Source organism: Gordionus sp. m RMFG-2023, chromosome 3, assembly GCF_954871325.1.
Source record: "Gordionus sp. m RMFG-2023 chromosome 3, tfGorSpeb1-WG-v2, whole genome shotgun sequence".
Classification (NCBI taxonomy): domain Eukaryota; kingdom Metazoa; phylum Nematomorpha; class Gordioida; order Chordodea; family Parachordodidae; genus Gordionus; species Gordionus sp. m RMFG-2023.
The window spans coordinates 51,599,592-51,621,089 of NC_088777.1; the positions used below are offsets into that span (position 1 = coordinate 51,599,592).

A 21,498-nucleotide genomic window follows, 5' to 3' on the forward strand; every position below is an offset into this window, starting at 1 on the left:
CTATCACCATATACTCCGTCTTTTCTCTATTTACTTTTATCCTACTCACTAATCTTTCTTTCATTTCATCCTTAGATTCAGCAAGTATCACAATATCATCTGCAAATATCATATTCCACGGGACTGTTTGAGGTATAGACTGTGCTAATACATCTATGTAATGAAGAGAAGTGAGCTGAGAGCCGACCCTTGATGAACTCCTTCGGCTATCGTGAAGCCTGCTGAAGTACCTGTTGTGCTACCGACCATTGTTGGCCCATATACATATCCTGTATTATTCTTATATATTTTTCGGGAACATTTTTGTGGCGTAGCGCCCACCAGATAAGTTTTCTTGGAATTCTATCAAAGGCTTTTTCTAGATCGAGAAAGACATGTGTAGCCTTTTGTTCTTTTCCCTGTATTTTTCACTCATTTGCCTAATTGCGTGGATAGCATCGGTTGTTGATCTTCCAGGCATAAAGCCAAGAGTCTCTCCTATTTTGATTATATCTCTTAATCATTTTTTCTATTTTTTTTCGTATAGTTTTAGACAGTGTGACATTAGTTTTGAACCCCTGTAATTTTGACAATTGTGTGGATCCCCTTTATTTTTGAAGATAGGAACTAGATAGCTCTGCCTCCATTTTTGGGGGACCTCTTCATTTCCAAGTATTTTATTGTACAGATTTGTGAGGAGAGGTCCATCATCTCTTAGTGCTTTAAGGTTTTCTATTGGAATATCGTCTGGACCCCTAGCTTTGTTGTTTTTCATATGCTTGAGGCATGTGATTATTTCTTGTTCTGTTATAGGTTGTACAAGGTTTTGACATGGTGAGTGTTCGTCTAGATGTAGTATGTGGAGATTAAAGTTGAGAAGCTCTTGAAAAAATTCTTTCCATCTATTCATTATTTCTTTTTCCTTCATCATCAATTTCCCATCTTTATTTTTGATTACTTTCAGAGCTCCGTTTATATCCCTAGAGTTCTTTTCTCGCTGTTTGGCTAATCTGTATATTTTATTTTGCCCTCCTTTGGTATGTAGATCTTCGTACATGTCATCGTATGCCATAGATTTGGTTCTAGCCACCGCTTTTGTAGCTAATCTCTTGGATTTTTTGTATCTTGTCTTGTCATCTGCGTTTTTGGATTTGTACCATATTTTATATAGGGCCTTTTTCTTCTTTATAGTAATTTTTACTTCTTCATTCCACCACCATAGTTCTTTGTATGATTTGTTGCCTCCCCTTGTCAAGCCTAGTGTCGATTTGGCAGTGTCTATTAATCTGGATGAAAGGTTTGCCCACATTTTTTCACTGACTTGTGAGGTATTTATTGTTTCAATGTTTGCATTGATTGCAAAGGCATCTGTCATTGTTTTTAATTTGCCCCATTTGATGCATGGTTCCAGTTTTATCTTATTTTGAGTGGATTTATTTGAGATGCGTAAATCCATGCCTAGTAACTTGTGTTGTGCGGCGATATCTTTTCCTGGGATGACTTTGCAGTCTATTACATCTTTTAATCTTCTGCGAGAGATTAGAATGTAATCTATCTGTGTTTTCCTTGTACCACTTTCGTATGTTATTAAATGACTGTCTTTTTTCCTATAGTAAGTGTTGATTAAGGCAAGGTCAAAGTTTCATTCTTTTTCTTTCTAAAGCAAAAAATTCACAAAAGTTTTTCATTCTATCAAATAATTTTGGACATTGGCGAAAATTTCAGTACGTGCTCTCCTTCATCATTTCTTTCTCCATATCCAAAACCACCATGATGCCTTTTGTAGCTATCTCTTGCTTTCCCCACATGCGCATTTAAGTCACCACCAATTATGACTAGGTCATCCTTAGGAATTTCCAATACAGCTTCATCAAGGATAGCTCTAAAGTCATCTTTCTCTGTATCCTTGCAACCCGTTTGAGGAGCATATACTGAAAGGATGTGCAGTATTGATTGACCAATGCAGAGTTTTATCTTCATTAGTCTATCAGAGATCCTGTTGACTTCTACTACTTAGGAGTTTAGATCTTGACTGAGGATGATGCCGACACCGTTCCTATTGATAACAATTCCATTATAGTAAAATTTATACCCATCTCCAATCTTCAAAGTCTTCTGTCCTTTCCATTTCGTCTCTTGTATGCACGCTATATCAATTTTTCACTTGTTCAACATTGATTCCAATTCTCTCGTCTTACCTTTAAACGTCCCAATATTCAAACTTGCTAATTTTGTCTTCTTTGCTTTGACCATGAAGGTCTACACCCTGCGCGTCGCTTGGAGGGAACCTTCTAGCTTTCATATTTATATTTCCATTTTTTTCCTTCATTTTGTTTATTGGACAGGTATCCTTAGCACCCGGCTGTCCAGGCCTGTCGGTGACCTGGGTATCATCTCTAAGCTCCGAAATTCACCATATTATATGGTTTTACACATCAGTCAGTGGCGTAGCTAGGAATTTTCCTTAGAGGGGGTCCATACATATAAAATCTGGTTTCGCCCCCCAGACCCCCTTTAACGGGCCTTCGGCCCTATTGCCCGGCCTTCGGCCGAGTTTATCTTACAAATCATAACCATATCTTCGATAATATATAATAAATATATTTTTTAAATGCATCAATAATATGTTATTATAGTTTAGTAGATTATTCTTAATGACTTTATAATAATTCTATCAAGAATAATTTCTATAGTAATATAATATCCTTCCACAAACATCAAAACCAGAAAAATATAATTCATATAAAATCACTTTTAAGTCTTTTGAACGTATAATCTCAAAAAAAATTTTGTTCTGGGAGGGGTCCAAATCCGAAAACCACTCCCGTAGTTACGCCACTGACATCAGTCATCGAAGACCTGCGTTTTTGTTCGCTCATCTGTTTCCAAACATACATCTAACCCATTAGGCCACCTCGGCGATTCAAAACATATTTGAAATAGTCTTAAATAATGTTTTGTCCCAAATATCAAAAAATAAATTTGTACACTCGAAACTATAATAAAAAATAAATAAATCCGCTATTTTAAATCAATAAATAAAAACATGTCCAAAATATAATTCCAGAAAATTTCAGAAATTTGCGAAGGATTAAAAACTTTTCTAGTCTTAAAAAAGATTTTATACATACCCCAAACAAAATAAATTTAAATATAAAACTATTCAAATTTGTCAATAAGATGTTATTTTAAAAATATTGACTGTTATGTAATTCTAAATATGATGTCAAGTTAATATTTTATATGGCAAATTAACATAATAACGAAATTTAATTAACCACTCCAATCTGGCCGCATCTCCATTTTTTAAATAAAATTAATTTTTTTGAAGATTATTTTGTTCATTAACATAATAAATCTAAAAAAAAACTGCAAACAATGTTTTGTTGATAATGCTACTTTTGATATTGATAAATCAAAAATTATTAATAATTTAGACAACAATATTATAGTGAAAATAGTATAAAAAATATTTATTCACTAAACCTTAACCCTCGAGACATATTTTTGTATATAGATAATTCTAAACTTTTCAAAAATTATTTGGGAGTGGTTAAATCAATTTAAAAAAAAAAATACTAATCAAAATACTTAATTATTCAATGCACCATACTATTACAAGATCAAAAAATGGAGATTTTTAAAATGATGTCGATATATTATTTAGCAATAAAATATAATAACAAAATTATAGTAACTTCAATCCTTCAATCTCCATATTTTTTTTCGTAATGTTTATAGAAAATTAAATTTTTTTTTAAAGATATGTTATGTAATTACTAATTCTGATATTGATAGATCAAAAAAATTTAATTAGATAATAATATATTAGTGAAAATAGTAATGAACCATAGATTCGCTTAAACCACCTAAGCGAAATTTAGTTTAATGATAATTCGAAACTTATTTAAATTATTTGGAAAAATTAATTATTAATTATACTTATCTTTTATCTATAATGTGATATTATTGTTGCACTATACTATTGCAAGATCAAAAATTGATGATTGTTTACATTCATTATATCATGTCGATAATTATTTAACAATATAATATAAAAAAATTGTAGTAACCTCTAGCCCTCAATCTTCAGGTTCTTTTCTTAATGCTTAATGTTTATAGAAAATTAATTTTTTTTAAGATATGTTATTGTTGTAATACTACTACTTGATATTGGTAGATCAAAAAATATTAGATAATAATATATTAGGGAAAATAGTAATAAAATCATATATTCAATTAAACTACGAGGCATTGTTTTTTTTTTATAATTCATAAAAGAAATTTATCAAAAAGCTCAATATTATTATTGCAATATACTATTGCAAGAATATTAAAAGGTGTATTGTTAAATTATTTAATATATGATGTCAAATATATAATCTAGAAATATAATATATTAATGAAATTGTAGCAACCACTTCAGTTCCTCAATCCTCTGGTATATTTTATTTGTTTTGCGTTATTATTGCAATACTTTTGATATTGGTAGATCAAAAAATATTAGATAATAGGAAAATAGTAATAAAATCATATATTCAATTAAACTACGAGGCATTGTTTTTTTTATAATTCATAAAATAAATTTATCAAAAAGCTCAATATTATTATTGCAATATACTATTGCAAGAATATTAAAAGGTGTATTGTTAAATTATTTAATATATTATGCCAAATATATAATGTAGAAATATAATATATTAATGAAATTGTAGCAACCACTTCAGTTCCTCAATCCTCTGGTATATTTTATTTGTTTTGCGTTATTATTGCAATACTTTTGATATTGATAGATCAAAAATTTAGATAATAATATAATAGGAAAAATTGTAATAAATCATAAATTCACCTAATCTTAACAGCCGAAGCAAATTTTGTTTATTGATAAATCGAAGCTTGTTTAAAATTATTTGAGAGTCGTTAAACTAATTTAAAAAGTAACTTATTAAAATGCTCAACATTATTGTTGGTTGTACTCTACTATTGCAAAATATTATAATGCATATTGTTAAATTATTTTATATGTGATTACGATTTATTATTTAGTAATATAATATGATAAAATTGTAGTAACTTCATGCCCTCAATCAGGTTATTTATTAATGTTTATTGAAAATTTTGTTTAAGATACGTCATTGTTGCACTATGTTACTTTTTATATTGATAGAACCTATAAATAATTAATTAGATAAATAAATAATAGGGAAAATAGATATAAACCATATATTCACTATTTTGAATTCGATACTTGTTTAAAATGATTTAGGAGTGTTTAAATTTAATTTAAAAAGAAACTTATCAAAATGCTCAATATTATTGTCGCACTATACTATTGCAAAATATTATAATGAGTGTTGTTAAATTATTTAATATATGATGCCGATATATTATTGTGCAATATAATGTAATAACAAAATTATAGTAACTTCATGCCCTCATTCAGGTTGTTATTAATGTTTACTGAAAATGAAATTTGTCTAAGATGAGTTATTATTATAATGCTATTGTGTTATTGATATATCAAAAAATATTAATTAATTATTAATTAATAGGATAATATTATAATAGGGAAATTAGTAATAGACCATATTATCACATAACCGTGACCATCGAGGCATATTTAGTTTATTATTGATTCGAATTGTTTAAAATTGTGTTGCAGTGGTTAATTATTTTTTTTTTAACTTGTCAGTATGTTATATCATTGCTAATGCAAGATCAAAAAATTGTGGTTAAATTGCTTAATATATTATGTCGATATAATATTTAGAAATACAATATATTAATGAAATTGTAGCAACGACCTCAGCCCCTCAATCTCCAAGTATATTATTATGATTAATACATTTGTTAAAGATATGTCATTATTGCATTATGCAACTTTTGATATTGATAGAACAAAAAAATAAAAATTATTTAGATAATAATATAATAGGGAAAATAGTAGCAAACCATATATTCACTTAATCAAAACAACCGAGGCATATTTTGTTTATTGATAATCTGAAATTTGTTTAGAATTATTTGAGAGTGGTTAAATTATTTATTTAAAAAGTAACTTATCAAAATGATCAATGTTATATTTGTACTATACTATTGCAAGATCAAAAAATGTGTATTGTTAAATTATATAATATATAACATGTCGATATATTATTTGGAAATATAATATATTAATGAAATTGTAGCAACGACCTCAGCAGTCATTCAATCTCCAGGTATATTATTATGTATTGCTACTTTTGATATTGATATATCAAAAAATATTAATTAATTAGATAATAATTTTATACAGAAATTAGTTTCAAACCATATATTCACTTAAACTAAACCGCCGAAGCACATTTTGTTTATAATTTGAAACTTGTTTAATTTGGGAATAGTTAACTTAATTGAATTAGTTATTTATCAGAAGACTAAATATAATATTAAAGTTTCACTAAACTATTGCAAGATATAATGTGTATTATTAAATTATTTAATATATAATGGCAATATATTTATTAATATAATATATTAACAAAATTATAGTAACTTCATGCCCTCAATCAGGTTTTTTTTTATTATGTTTATTGAAAATTAAATTTGTTTAAGATAAGTTATTATTTTAATATTACTTTTGATATTTATAGATCAAAAATAATTAATTAATTTAATAATAATATAAAAAGGAAAATAATAATAAATCATATATTCAATCCAAAGCATATTTTGTTTATTGATAATTTGAAAGTGTTTAAATTAATTTAAAGAGAAGCTAATCAAAATGTTCAATGCAAAACATTAAACTATTGCAAGATATTATAATGTGTATTGTTAAATTATTAAATATATGATGCCGATATATTATAATATAATAACAAAATTGTAGTAACTTCATGCCCTCATTCTCAAGGTTTTTAAAAAAATGTTTACTAAAAATTAAATTTGTTTAAGATATGTTATAATTGCACATGATAGATCAAAAGATATAAATTAATTAGATATTAATATAATAGGGAAAATTTTCGTTTAATCTTAATCGAGGCATATTTTGTTCATTGATAATTGAAAAATTGTTTAAAATTATTTTATAAAGAAACTTGTCAGTGTTAAATATCATTGTTTCACTATATTATTGCAGGATCAAAAAATTGTTTATTGTTAAATTGTTTAATATATGATGTCGATAAATTATTTAGAAATATAATATATTATTGATATTGTAGCAACGACCTCAGTCCCTCAATCTTCAAGTATAATATTATACTTAATACATTTGTTTAAGATATGTTATTCTAGCACTAAGCTATTTGTGATATTGATAGAATAAAAATAAATAAATCAATTAGATAATAATATAATAGAGAAAATAGTAATAAATATATATTCACTTAATCAAAACAACCGAGGCATATTTTGTTTATTCATATTTCGAAACTTGTTTAAAATTATTTTGTAATGGTTAAATTATTTTATAAAGAAACTTGTCAGTGTTAAATATCATTGTTTCACTATATTATTGCAGGATCAAAAAATTGTTCATTGTTAAATTGTTTAATATATGATGTCGATAAATTATTTAGAAATATAATATATTATTGAAATTGTAGCAACGACCTCAGTACCTCAATCTCCAAGTATAATATTATACTTAATACATCTGTTTAAGATATGTTATTCTTGCGCTAAGCTACTAGTGATATTGATAGAATAAAAATAAATAAATCAATTAGATAATAATATAATAGAGAAAATAGTAATAAACCATATATTTACTTAATCAAAACAACCGAGGCATATTTTGTTTATTGATATTTCGAAACTTGTTTAAATGGAATGGTTAAATTATTTTATAAAGAAACTTGTCAGAGTTAAATATCATTGTTTCACTATATTATTGCAGGATCAAAAAATTGTTTAATATATGATGTCGATAAATTATTTAGAAATATAATATATTATTGAAATTGTAGCAACGACCTCAGTCCCTCAATCTCCAAGTATAATAATATACTTAATACATCTGTTTAAGATATGTTATTCTTGCGCTAAGCTACTTGTGATATTGATATAATAAAAATAAATAAATCAATTAGATAATAATATAATAGAGAAAATAGTAATAAACCATATATTCACTTAATCAAAACAACCGAGGCATATTTTATTTATTGATATTTCGTAACTTGTTTAAAATTATATGGGAGTGGTTAAATTAATTTAAAAAGAAACTAATCAAAATGTTCGCAACTATACTATTGCAAGATATTATAATGTGATTAATATATGATTGCGATTTATTATATAGCAATATATTATAATAAAATTTTAGTAACTTCAATCCCTCAATCTCCAGGTTTTTTCTATGATTATTAAAAATTAAATTTATTTATGATATATTATTATTGGGCAATGCTACTTTTGATATTGATAGATTAAAAAAATTTAAATAATTAGAAAATAATATAATAGGGAAAATAGTAATAGAGCATATTATCACAAATCTTAACCATCGAGCCATATTTTGTTTATTGATAATACAAAACTTGTTTAAAATTATTTGGGAGTGGTAAAATTATTTAAAAGAAATATCAAGATTATTTTTATTATTGTTGTACTACACTATTGCAGGATCAAAAAAAATGTGTGTTGTTAAATTATATATTATGTGATGTCGTTATATTATTTAGAAATATAATATATTATTGAAATTGTAGCAACGACCTCAGCCCCTCAATCTCCATGTATATCATTATGTTAATTTAAAATTACATTTAAGTTATGTTATTGTTGAGCAATGCTACTTTTTTATTGATAAATCCAAAAATAATATAATAGGGAAAATAGCAATAAACAATATATCCATTTAACCTCGACCATCGAGGCATATTTTGCATATTGATAATTCAAAACAATTTTTATTTGGAAGTGGTTAAATTATTTAAAAAGAAACTTATCTAAATGATCAATATTATATTTATATTATACTTGTTGCATCAAAAAATGCGTATTGTTAAATTATATAATATATAACATGTCGATAAATTTTTTGGAAATATAATAACCTTTATCAAACACCAACCAACCCCTACAACCTTTATGCCCATTCTTTCCTTTCATATTTAAAATCCTTATCTTTACAACATCATTATTCTCTATAGCTTACTCTCTGTCACATCCCCATTCATTACACAATTATTCACATCCTCTCCTTATCCACATAATGGTACACTGTCCAGCATGCTCTAAAAACATAAAAATCACCAAACCCGGTCTCTTCACCAAACATAAAACTAATGGCATCGTTTGTCCTGAGTCCGGGAAGCGTCCTTCCCCTCCCTTCCTAAATCCCCTTTCCATTTTTTCTACTCACAGCCATTCTTCCACTTCATCTAACAATGCCCACACAACAACTACATCAGACACATTTATTACTCTCCAAGCTACCACCCATGGCGACATAATCAACTTCCTAAAATCTGACAAACCTCCCATTATCTCTAGAATTCCTAAAGGCTCCAGAGTACAAGTAGCCAAAGCCCCCTCCACATGCTCAATCATTATTAAATAACTTTCTCTCTCGATCATTGGCTCAAGCTCTTCACATTTTCCTTCACGATTCTCCAACGTCCCAATCCAGAGATTAAGAAATCTTTAACCCAACAAATCAAAGAGGCAACCTTACATCCCCTCACCCTCACAACCACAACATCTTCTCATGAACCCAAAAAACTCTCCAGATTACAATTAAAGGTAAAGTTAATTACCAACAAAATTAACAACTTAAACATCAAATCCGCTCTTCCCTTAGTAGCATCTGATGATTCATTTGCCACTAGCAACGAAGAAAGTTTCAACAAACTCAAACTTAAGCACCCCTCCGGAGTTGATTTCATACCTCCACCTCCTCCCAATATTTTTCCCTCTAATTTCACCCCCGCCGAGGTGCGTTAATCTATTCTATCTTCCCATCACGACTCTTCTCCCGGTTGCGATGGGCTTCGTCCCATCTTCCTCCAGGATCTCACATCCCCTCTCATAGTCAGCCAAGTCCCAATTTTACAAAATTTAGCAACATTTTGTGACAAAATAGCAGACCACTCTTTTTCGGTGCTAAACTAATAGCACTCGAAAAACCCAATAAGGATATCTGCCCAATAGCAATCGGAACCGTATTTCACCGTCTTGTCGTTAAACGAATATCTTCCAAAATTAAGGACAACGCGGCCTTCATATTAGCACCTCGCCAACTAGAAATCGGCATCCAAGGTTGGCTGCGAAAAAGCCACACACGCTACTTGTATTGATCTCCAAACCAACCCAAGTAACGAAATCCTCGTTAAAATTGATTGCTCTAAGGCCTTCAACTCCATTCGCTGCTCTCACTTTCTCCAGCAAAAGTACCACTTATTCCCCACCTTTTCTCAATTCTACCATTCCTGCTATTCCAAGCCATCTCATCTCCAATTAAACAACTATTTACTTTCATCATCTGAAGGGATTCAACAAGGCGATCCTTTGGGATCGATACATTTCTGCATTGGAATTAATGAAATGGTCAAAAATCCAACTCAATCTCCCACTGCATACTTGGTACATCGATGACGGTTTTGCGATCCCCCTAACGAGATTGCTAAGGCACTCACCATCATAAAACACATTCCCATGCTATCGGTCTCTCACTCAACGAACAAAAAACTGAGATCTGCCCATTTCATTGATCTCCTATTCAATCACAACTTTCACACAACAGAACTCTCATCCATCTCGGCTCTCCAGTCGGTGGCCTGGAATCCATCAATCACTTCTTCACTAACGCATCATCCAGCTTATTTCATTTCAAAAACATCTCTAAGTTTCTCACTACTCATCAAGTTTTTTTTCTCTTCAAAAACTTTTATTACATTCTTAAAATTCTCTATGCCCTTCAATCCACTTCAATTTTTAAATTCCCCGACTCATTAAAATCTTTTAAAATCTCCGTCAAATTTCTCGCCGAAGAGATCCTTAATCTCCGCTTTAACCATAATTCATGGTTCACTTCCATGCAAGCTCGGGGGTATCGGCTTACACTCACCTCTAACTTTTCCATCAGTGGTTTCCTAGCCTTTCGTCTTTCATCTGACTCACCAATTAGTTAACTTTTCCTGACCCCTTATTAGCTGAAGCCCAGGTTGTCCCAAATGCTCCACGACCCTCCTCATGTTCACAGAGAGACTGGGATATTCCACTCAACGAAGGCTCCGTCGCTTACCTAAAATCGGGCCTATACGACGACGATCTGATAGTTTTTCGCCTATTGAACCAAGGATCTGGTTACGAGTTTCTGGAAACCATACCCTCCAACAATCTCGATTTGTTGCTCTCCGCTGACGAGCTAAGATTTACTATTGGACTACGGCTCAATTGCGAAATTGTTCTTCCGTACCAATGCAAACATTGCGAAACCAGTGTCGACAGCAAGAGTAGACACTGTCTCTATTGTCGCGGCCGTTTTTCACGGCACACCAAATGCAATGACATCATTTTACGCGCCCTCAAATCAGGAGGCATTCTTCTAGACTAGAACCAACCGGAATTTTTTGAACCGATGGAAAACGTCCTGATGGAATGTCCTTGATCCCCTGGTCAAGGGGTCAACTACTGGTTTGGGACTTCACCTGCATTGACACAAATGCACCATCTAACCATACCGTCGATGCCCTCGTCCTCGTAGAATCCTGGAAAACCATAATGTACAGTTCCTTAGACCCCTCTTTCTTATTCATACCTATCGCCTGCTCCATTCTCACCACCTTCGGTAGCAAAGCCCAACGTTTTTTCAAAGAATTAGGCAAACGGATCCGTGAAAAAACCGATCAGCCTAAGGAATCCCTCTTCTTACGCCAAAAACTTGCTACCGCCACCATTCGCTCTAACTATCTAAGCTTCATCTTTTCCATTGAATAACCTCCCATTCTCCAAGCTTCCTTTTTTTTTTATACTCCATCCTTTCTCGTAAATTCTATTTCTATATTTTTCACCTTTATTTATTTTACCTTTTTAAAAAATTAATTATTTACTACTACATTTTGACAACATATCATATCAGTAAATATTCAAATAAAGTAACCCATGACCGAAAAAAAATATATATTAATGAAATTGTAGCAACGACCTCAGAGGTCACTCAATCTCCAGGTATATTATTATGTTTATTTATAATTACATTTGTTTAAGATATGTTATTATAACCCAATGCTACTTTTGATATTGATATATCAATAAATATTAATTAATTAGATAATAATATTATAAAAAAATTAGTATTAAACCATATATTCATTTAACTTAAACCACTGAGGCATATTTTGTTGATAATTCGAAACTTGCTTAAAATTATTAATGAATGGTTAAATTAATCTAAAATGATACTAATCAAAAGGATCAATCAATATTAAAGTTGCACTATACTATTATTGCTTGCAAGATCAAAAAATGTTGATTGTTAAATTATTTAGATGTCGATATATTATTTAGCAATATAATATAATAACAAAATTGTAGTAACTCCAATCTCTCAAATCTAGGGATTTTTTTAATTATTGAAAATTAAATTTGTTTAAGATATATTATTGTTGCTGGAAAATCAAAAAATATTGATTAATTATATGTTATAATATAATATGGAAAATAATAATAAACCATAACCTAAATTATTTAAAATATTTTGGGAGTAGTTAAATTATTTTAAAAGAAACTTTTCAAAATGATCAATAATATTGTTGTACTATACCATTGCAAGATCAAAAAAAAGTGTATTGTCAAATTATTTAATGTCCTTGCATGTTTTTAGAAATAATTTATTAATATTGTAGTAACGACCCCAGTCTCTCAACCTCCAGGTATATTATTACGTTTATTGAAAAATTACATTTGTTTAAGATATGTAATTTTTCCATTACTTTTGATATTGATCAAAAAAATATTAATCAATTAGATATTAATTTAATAGGGAAAATAGTAGTTAAACAATATACTCCCTCAACCTCAATCGTATTTTTTATATAAAATATTTAGTATTTAAATTAATATAAAAAATTAACCTTTCTAAATGCATGTGCACAATACTATTGTAAGATTAAAAAATATAAATAATTCAATATATGATGTCAATATAGGATACTCGTCAGATTTTAAAACTAGCAAATATGCTAACCTACCAGATGAATATAAATTTATATCAGTTGCAGCCAGGCGCTTACCCTAAATAGAATGCTTGGCAGAAACATAGGATTAAATCCAGTGGTACGAAAAATGACGTTTACTTACACCAGCGCTTAGAAATTTCGATTATAAAATCTAATTTCATAGGCTTCATGAGTTCCTTTCCGGAGTAGCTTGATGATTTTGATCTTTTCCTCCTTCCCTTCATTGTTTAATCTTCTCTATTTCTCTCAAATTATTATACACATATAATCTTTTTTGAATACTAATTTCTGTATTATAAATTTTGACTTCATATATTTTATGAAGTTTAAAATTTTTACCTTTAACATAATTCTAAATAATAAGTATTGTCGTTTCAATGCTTTAATCATTCAGAATCTCCTTTAATTTATTATTATTATAAACATGTATAAATACATAATACACCTACACCCTCATAGTCTTAAAACTTTAAATTCATAATTATTAGACTAATCAAAAAAGTTTATACATTGTTATTTTTGCAAAGATACTACTTTTGTTTGTACAAATAAATGTTGATCTTTAAATAATATTCAATACATTATGTCTATATATTATTTAGCAATATATAATTTAATAACAAAATTTAGCAACCACTTCACTCCCTCCTCAATCTTCAAGTATATTATTTTGTTTAAATTTATTATGTTACCTTAAACGAAATCAATTTTTAAAAAAAATCCTTTTAATTATAGTTCAAACAATGTTATTGTTGTACAATAGTTATACTCTTAGTTTTTTGATAGATCAAAAAAATGTTTATTTTAAAAAATAATTCCATTTATAATGTAATAACCTCACCATGTATTTGTTAGATAATAATATAATACCGTATAGTAGTAAACACTGCATTCCCTCAACAACCCCCTGTGCATTAGTATTAAATCTAAATATTTCTCGTATCGATTTCAACTCAACCCCAAGTCGGTGCAACAAATATATAAAAATCTAAGAATCAAATCCCCTCATTACATTAAGCAACGGCTTAATGGGAGTAAAAATTAACTATTTATTTTGCTCATATGAACACAAAAAATTATGCTCAAAATTCTTTGCCATAAAAAGACCCGGTAAATAATTTAACCACAATTAGAAATTTAATCAAACAATGAGTTGTCTTTTAATGAATATGGTTGGGACACCTTTAAATTCTTAATATCAAATTTATCACCACTAATGAAAAGTTAAAAACCTTTAAAGAATCCCTAAATTCAAATATTTTTTTAATAAATTATATAAGGCATTCCATAGACTCCTGTGTATTACATATATAGAGCCGTATAAATAAAAAAGGTGATAATCTTTTGATACAAGAATTAAGGCCGGAAAACCTATATCAAAATGTAATCTCATCCCTAAATCATCAAGGGTTACTTAAAACGCCTGTTTTTTAAGCGAGAGCAAATTGCAATTTAATTGCGGAAAGAACTCCAATTACAGTTCTTTATAACAGAATTATTGTATATCGTTTTTTCGATAGATTTACCTTTCACCCCTTAACCCTGATATTTTATATCAGATAAAAGGGTCCAATTAGAATCATCATTTAACTAAAATGTGGAGATGTTAATGAAATGAAATAGCCAAATGATTATTAGCTGCAGAAGGTTAAAGAAACACATAATTTTAAAAAAATATCGTAAATACTGTGTATAAAAAAATATAATCATCTTACATTTAAAGAAATTATCAAGTTGTGAAAAGATACTTTTTAAATGGATCTAGATACCGATACATAGTCTAAAAAGTTATCTAGATCCAGATACAAATAAATAGTCTAAAAAGTTATTTTAATACTTTTTTAAAATGTATCTAGATACAGATACAATTTTTATTATATACTCTTATATAAGCTTTACACTCTGTTGTGAAAATGAAAAAATTTATCGACTCGAAATCACTTATTAAAATATAAACAATGATTTTTAGATTTTAATATAATATGTGATTATAAATAATTATTAGATTTCAGTAATAAAATATTTTGGTCATTAAGGCATCCTCGTTTATCTGTAAAGACATTTTTAGCTAAACTAAAAAGTCTTTCTACCAGGGCGCTTAAAGAGTTTGTGATGTTATATTTTATGAATAACAATTTTATACCAGGATATTCTTTAGAAAATACTAAAATCTCGACCATTCGTTTTTGAAAAATTATTTAAAATTTGTTGAGTATCAAAATTTAAATCATTATTATCAATCATATCTGCTGCTGTGGGGTACCGAAGAAAATCTAATATTAACATTTGTAATTTGTTTGCAATCAGTTGAAGACCTTGATAATTCATCAACTATACTTTGTATTAATTGTTTTTTTCATTAACAGTGTTTAATTTCTTCTCTTAAAATTTAAAATTACAATTGTAAACATTTATTTAGTATCTATACCCTTAAATGTTTTACAATGTTACAAGTTGAGGTAATGCTAACGGAAATTTTCGTATTTTTTGGTAGATATGGCAAGCATTATACTATCAGAGTTTTGTTTTCTTTATTTTGAGATATTATTTTAAAATATGCTCTATAAAGGCCATGGAAAAAGAATGTCTGATCTTGTTGATGCTTCATTGATTATTACTTCATCCTCTTAATCACTACTAATATTAAGCTAAAATAAATTTTTAAAATTAGTTAAATAAAATAAAATTAGCCAATTCCATTGAAAATAAAAATAGCAGATTCCTTGAGTTACATTGTAATATCAAAATTTGTATGGGTCATTGATAAACTCGGACATATTTTTTTATATATAAGTTTTAATATTATATATATATAATTTTTTATTATAGTAGTCTTTATATTTTTATTAATAATATAAAAAACCTTAAATAAAAGGTATATCAAAGGGTATCTTAAAAAGTATCTAAAAGCAGATATAGATACCTCTAAAATAATATCTAGATACAGATACAGGATATTTAATCAAAAATATATCTAGATACAGATGCCACATATTTATATCTAGATACTCTAACAACTCTGGTAATGATAGTCAAGAGCCATCATCAGGGCATCAACGGCTTCTTGTGAGAACTCGTTCTTTACACTAAAATGAGTTCTGAGAATTAGAGACTCGAACGATCGTAAACAAAATTTAGTATTTTCATGGCTTAAGATAAAAGATAAAAATTATAACAAAAAATCGTCGTATTAATTTGTATATATTCATATTTACAAAAATATTTCTACAAAGGTGTCTAACTTTTTGTTTTATTTTTAAAAAAAAATATTGCCACCTCCAACCCCCCCTCCCCCTGCTTCAGCAAGAAATTCCTGGTTCCCTGGACATATGGTGAAATTTAAAAAAATAATATCTAATGATGAAAGTCCTCATTGCACATCAGGCAACTTTACTCTTAATACAGTTAATTATACTCCTTTAAGCTTAGTTTATTTAATTTATTACAACAATTTAGTTGAATTTAAAATTCTTATTTGCTACCAATTGGCATTAGATCTTTTTAAAATTCCTCTCTTTTCTTCTCAATTCCATGTTGAATAATCTCAAAGGGGAGCATTAGAAATTCGTATAAAATCAAAAATACAGCGAAACTGTAGGATTTTATTTTAATATTCGGTTAAAACCGAAATCTCTATTATGAAATCACACTAAAAATTTCCTTAAAAATTATGGTCGGCTAACCTGAAATTTGTCATCGCCGCATCTTTTAACCGATTGGTATTCCGCGGAATCTAGAAATTCGCAAGGATAGATATGATACAAAAGCTTATTATCTTGATCGAACGCTGTCGCTCTTATTTTTGACATAAAATATTTGATTTAAGAAAAAAAATTTTTTTTTAAAAAATGTCAGTTTCCCAGTAAAATAATGACACGAAATGACGATCAAATCCATTCGACAACAAATACAATTTACTTCTTTTTTTTTACAAAAGACAAAGCGTTTTATTAATCAATAAATAATTTCGCTTTTAGCATTCGTGCCGGCATAAAAAACAAGAGTTAACATCGTAAGAAGCGGATGCGGAATATTTTTGGCCACGGGGATTTAAGGATTAAACGGAATTACCTTCCGGTTAGTAATATGGATAGCTTATCGTTAACGGTGAAATTTCTCAGGGCATAGGTTTCGCCGGGTTTCAACTGTTTTGTGTAACAGCTGTGAGGATTTCCGAACTTTTGAAACCACGTTACATCGACCTTAATTTATATAGATATAATAAGAAATTAAATTTTAAGCCATACTTGCAAAGGTCGAAGTTTGGTGTCGTAAAATGAGCAGAGTCCCTTACCCAACTTGAGAGGTCCCGCTTTATAAAAAGCATATAACATCTGGGAAAGATTTATGAGCACAAATACGAAATTCCAAGCAAAGAGGTGAGAAGAACATATGATGTTCCAGGACCAATAACAGTATATCAAATAACCTAGGTTGAAGGAAACAAATAATATAATATAAGGCAAAAATTTTATTATTTTAATAGATATCAAATATATTACCATCAGCTAAATAAATCATAAAAAATATATATGGATAGTTTTAACTTTAAATGGTGGGAAATTTAGTCTTAAATAATGTTGATTTAGCGGGTAAAAGAAAAATTGACGGTCTTATTCACTGTTAAATTTTATATATGCACACCGTATATGGTGACCATTGGTTAGATGTTAAAGGGCAAAACCTGAGTTAACGGTAAGAGTGGACCATGGACACGGGCCCTGAGGTAATAATGAACGCTAATGATGTAACTCTTTCGGATTACCATGGATAGTAGCGTTCAATTTAGGAATGCCTCATCAAGTTACGATTAAACAGGTGCGGAATTCGGTTAAGGATGTTTTGGACTAATATAAAACATCGAATTTTGCTATTGAGAAAGAAAAATGTCGAGTAGCAGTAGATTCTAGCATTGGTTAGTAAACATCAAGAAATTTTCGATGATAAGATGGGACATATAAGTGATTTTGCCATGCGAATAAATTTTAAAGGATAGCCCGTAGGGTATTATTTCCGCTTCGCAAAGCAACTGATATTGGATTAGACCTTACTAGTGGCTGCGGAAATTATAGAAAAGATTGAGTCAAATATAATCCGGGTACATTCGTCAACGCCAACCGTAAATGCGCGCAAAAACAAATGGCGACTATCCATGAGCTGATTTCAAAGTAACGTTTAATCCGTGTTTAATGCATGACCATCATGTTATTCCTTTATACGATTTGTTAGAGAAAATTTAAGGTGGTGATAAATTGACAGAGATAGATCTGAAGGACGCGTACTTACAGATGGAAGTAAAATCGGAATTTCAGGAGTTTCTAAAGATAGCTACTCGAGCGGGTATTTCGTTATCGACGAATGCCTTTTGGATTGGCAAATGCCAACTATTATATTCCAGAGATATGTGGATGAGTTGTTAAAAGATTGGCAAATGACCGGTGCCTGCTTAGATGAATTAGAAAACTATAAGAATATCATAGATTTGATTATATATTCATTTATTTTTTAATTTATCAATTTTAGAATGTTCTCCAAACATTTTTAAGTTAAATTTTCTCAATAAACCTCTTTGGTAAACGATTTCTTGATGAACTACGTAATATAGTATTTGTAAACTGCTTCATTTACTGGCACAGCTACCTCGGTAATATCCGATGAACTTTCATGAGTCGGAATAATTGAACAATCTCTTGGCTGATCTGCATGTTCCCGCAATATTCTCTCGGGAGTTTTGACTACATATGAATACAACCCTGTCAGTTCTTTAATCACCTCCAAACTTTGGTATTCTCCATTGTTTATCCAAATAGGTTGCGATCTCCAATTCTCTCATCATGATTTTTTCATTTACCTTTTAAATCTCATGTTATACAATTGTCTGCCATCCATAATATTGGCAGGAGATTTCCCTGCTGAGCTATGCTCCCAAGTCGATAGGTTTGTTAAAACTTGCGTCATAGCATCTACTGGGTTAGAAATTGACTCTCTCGATGCTTAATATATAAAAATTCGTATTGTACGTTCAGCTAATGCGTTAGTTTTTGGATAAGGTGTCGAAAGTATATGGCGTATGTTATTTAAATCACAGTACAGACAAAATTGTCCAGATAAGAATTGTGGTCTAGCTAGTGTCTGACATAATACATTTGGTTATCCAAACCAAGTAAACCATTTTTTAAAATCGTTTTATCATAGCATCAGCAGTGGTAGTCTGCATTAGATCAACTTCTAGCCATTTGGAGTAAGAATCTACACCAATTAGCCAATACCGTGAATCTACTTGTTTGTTAAAATCAATATAAATAAGCTTTCAAGATTCCTTACTTCAAGCCCAAGAATACAGAGGTACTTCTTGAATTTCGGGTCTATTCTTCTGGCATCCACAGCATATTTTGATAATTTTCTTTATCGATATCACTTCTGGGTATGAATAATATAATCTAAAAATCGATTTTCATTACATTTTCTCCAGGACGTCCTCGATGAATTGTTTCAAGCACTGCATTCCTTAATTTTAAGTGGATATAACTAGTAAAGGTGAATGGTCCAGTCCTATCGGTCTTAGACCGGGAGACTGATATTTTTTGATGACTGTGGTTCTGACCGGTATTTTATTAATATTTAAGTTTGATTCTCATTATTCATTTAATATTATTTATTTTTTTACCAAATTTTATCTTATATTATTTTAGAGGTGTTATTTTAGTTTTTGTGAATTCTTGGTTCATTTTTATTTTGCAATATGAAAACCATAAGATTTTTTTCAGAAGCATTTTACTTATAGTCCCAATAAACAAGAATTAAATTAGGTAAAAACGAAAATATTTAAAAAAAAATAAAAAGACCATTCCTGGACTGGCCTTTTTATCTAGGACCATGGTCTGGATAGATCTTATTTTAAAAGACCATGGTCCAGTCCGAGTGCATTGGTCTGATAAGAACCAAAGACTAGACCGTGACGTTCCCTAGGTTATAATTCTTCACATCGATTCAATCAAAATTTTGCCAACTTTGCTGAATATGCTGTTGTCTTTTTTTAAAATTAAATCTTGCTTAGACTTTTTTCTGACAAATACATTTCATCCAAATTTATAGACATATTGAGAATCTTGATTCTTTTCATGTCCAATATCGGAATCCTTGATATTGTAAAACCAGTTTCAGGAGCAGATTTTCAATAATTTTAGGAATTTAGTAGTTTGTTAATATTGCCTGCCAATCTAATCACCTAAATTCCAAATATTGAGGTCAAGAATAACCTTTTATTTTGATAATTCTATTGATACCTATGCAAAAGAGAGCAGGTCCTAAGGAGTCATTTTACTGGATCCCTTATTGAGATTTAATAATATAATCTTGATTGAAATGGTTCAGGTGCATATCTATTCAATATGAAGTAAGATTTTGAGGAAAACGTTTTTTTATTGGATCCAGGTTTCTCTCATTAAGGTTTTCAAGTCTCATTGTCTGAGACCTCAATATCTCACCCATCATTCACCTTAATGTTTTGTAATTTTCATGCATAAAAAATCTTTCAAGATAAAATTAAATTTTTAAAAAAAATGGATTATTTGTTTTAACTAATCTTCAAATGCTCTAAATTTAGGTTTACAATTATATATCATTATGCTTTATCAGTAAGATATAATGATATGAAATTTATTTAAAATATATTTTAGAAGTAAGCATGATGAATAAGATTTAAAAAAATGGCAAACATTTTAATATTTATATTAATTAGAATTTTATTTTAAAAAATATAGTAAAAACACAAATGCAAAATTTAGATAAATACAATTTTAAATATTAATAATTTGCAATTAATATTACCAAACATAAAAAATGCCCTCATGACAGTCATAACCTTAGGCGTTGAAAATTGTAAGAGATAACCTAGACAAAATAATGTATTTGCTATTTGGTATAGAAAATGTTGCTGGTCCATCATTTTTTTTATATGAAAACAGCTGTCTTTATAAGATAAGTCATTTAATCGAAAGATTTATAAAAGAATTTGTAAATCTCAACAATAAAAATTTAAATTGTTATCATAAGCATCAACTAAAGCTAAACATCCCCAATTATTTTCAAAACTGTTTCTATAATTTGGTCATGTCTACATAAGAAAAGGGATGGGGGGGGGGGGGGGTAGGAACAGTTTGCATCCTTCGGGGTAGTAAGTAGGCGCCTAGAGGGTTGGGATAAATTTATAAGGGGGTTATCAATAATATTGGATAAATATATGCTGTAAAAATTATTACATTTATCATAGACCTATTAAATACAATGATATTGCTGATCATCAAATTTATATATTACAAACTATCATAAACATTATTCCTAATAA

General features: G+C 29.1%; 1 protein-coding gene across 1 annotated transcript in view; it reads right to left on the reverse strand.

Annotated features, from left to right (window-relative positions):
• Window positions 1-21,125, reverse strand: part of LOC135927096 (blood vessel epicardial substance-like) — a 36,363-nt gene extending 15,238 nt beyond the window's left edge. The window contains exons 1-4 of the mRNA XM_065463032.1: window positions 20,982-21,125; window positions 17,399-17,580; window positions 17,223-17,353; window positions 16,835-16,946 (exon numbers count right to left, since the gene is read on the reverse strand). Of these exons, the coding sequence (XP_065319104.1) occupies window positions 16,835-16,946; window positions 17,223-17,353; window positions 17,399-17,580; window positions 20,982-21,099 (543 nt within the window). The 5' untranslated portion in view covers window positions 21,100-21,125. The remainder of the gene's footprint in view (window positions 1-16,834; window positions 16,947-17,222; window positions 17,354-17,398; window positions 17,581-20,981) is intronic.
• Window positions 21,126-21,498: the final 373 nt, after the last annotated feature.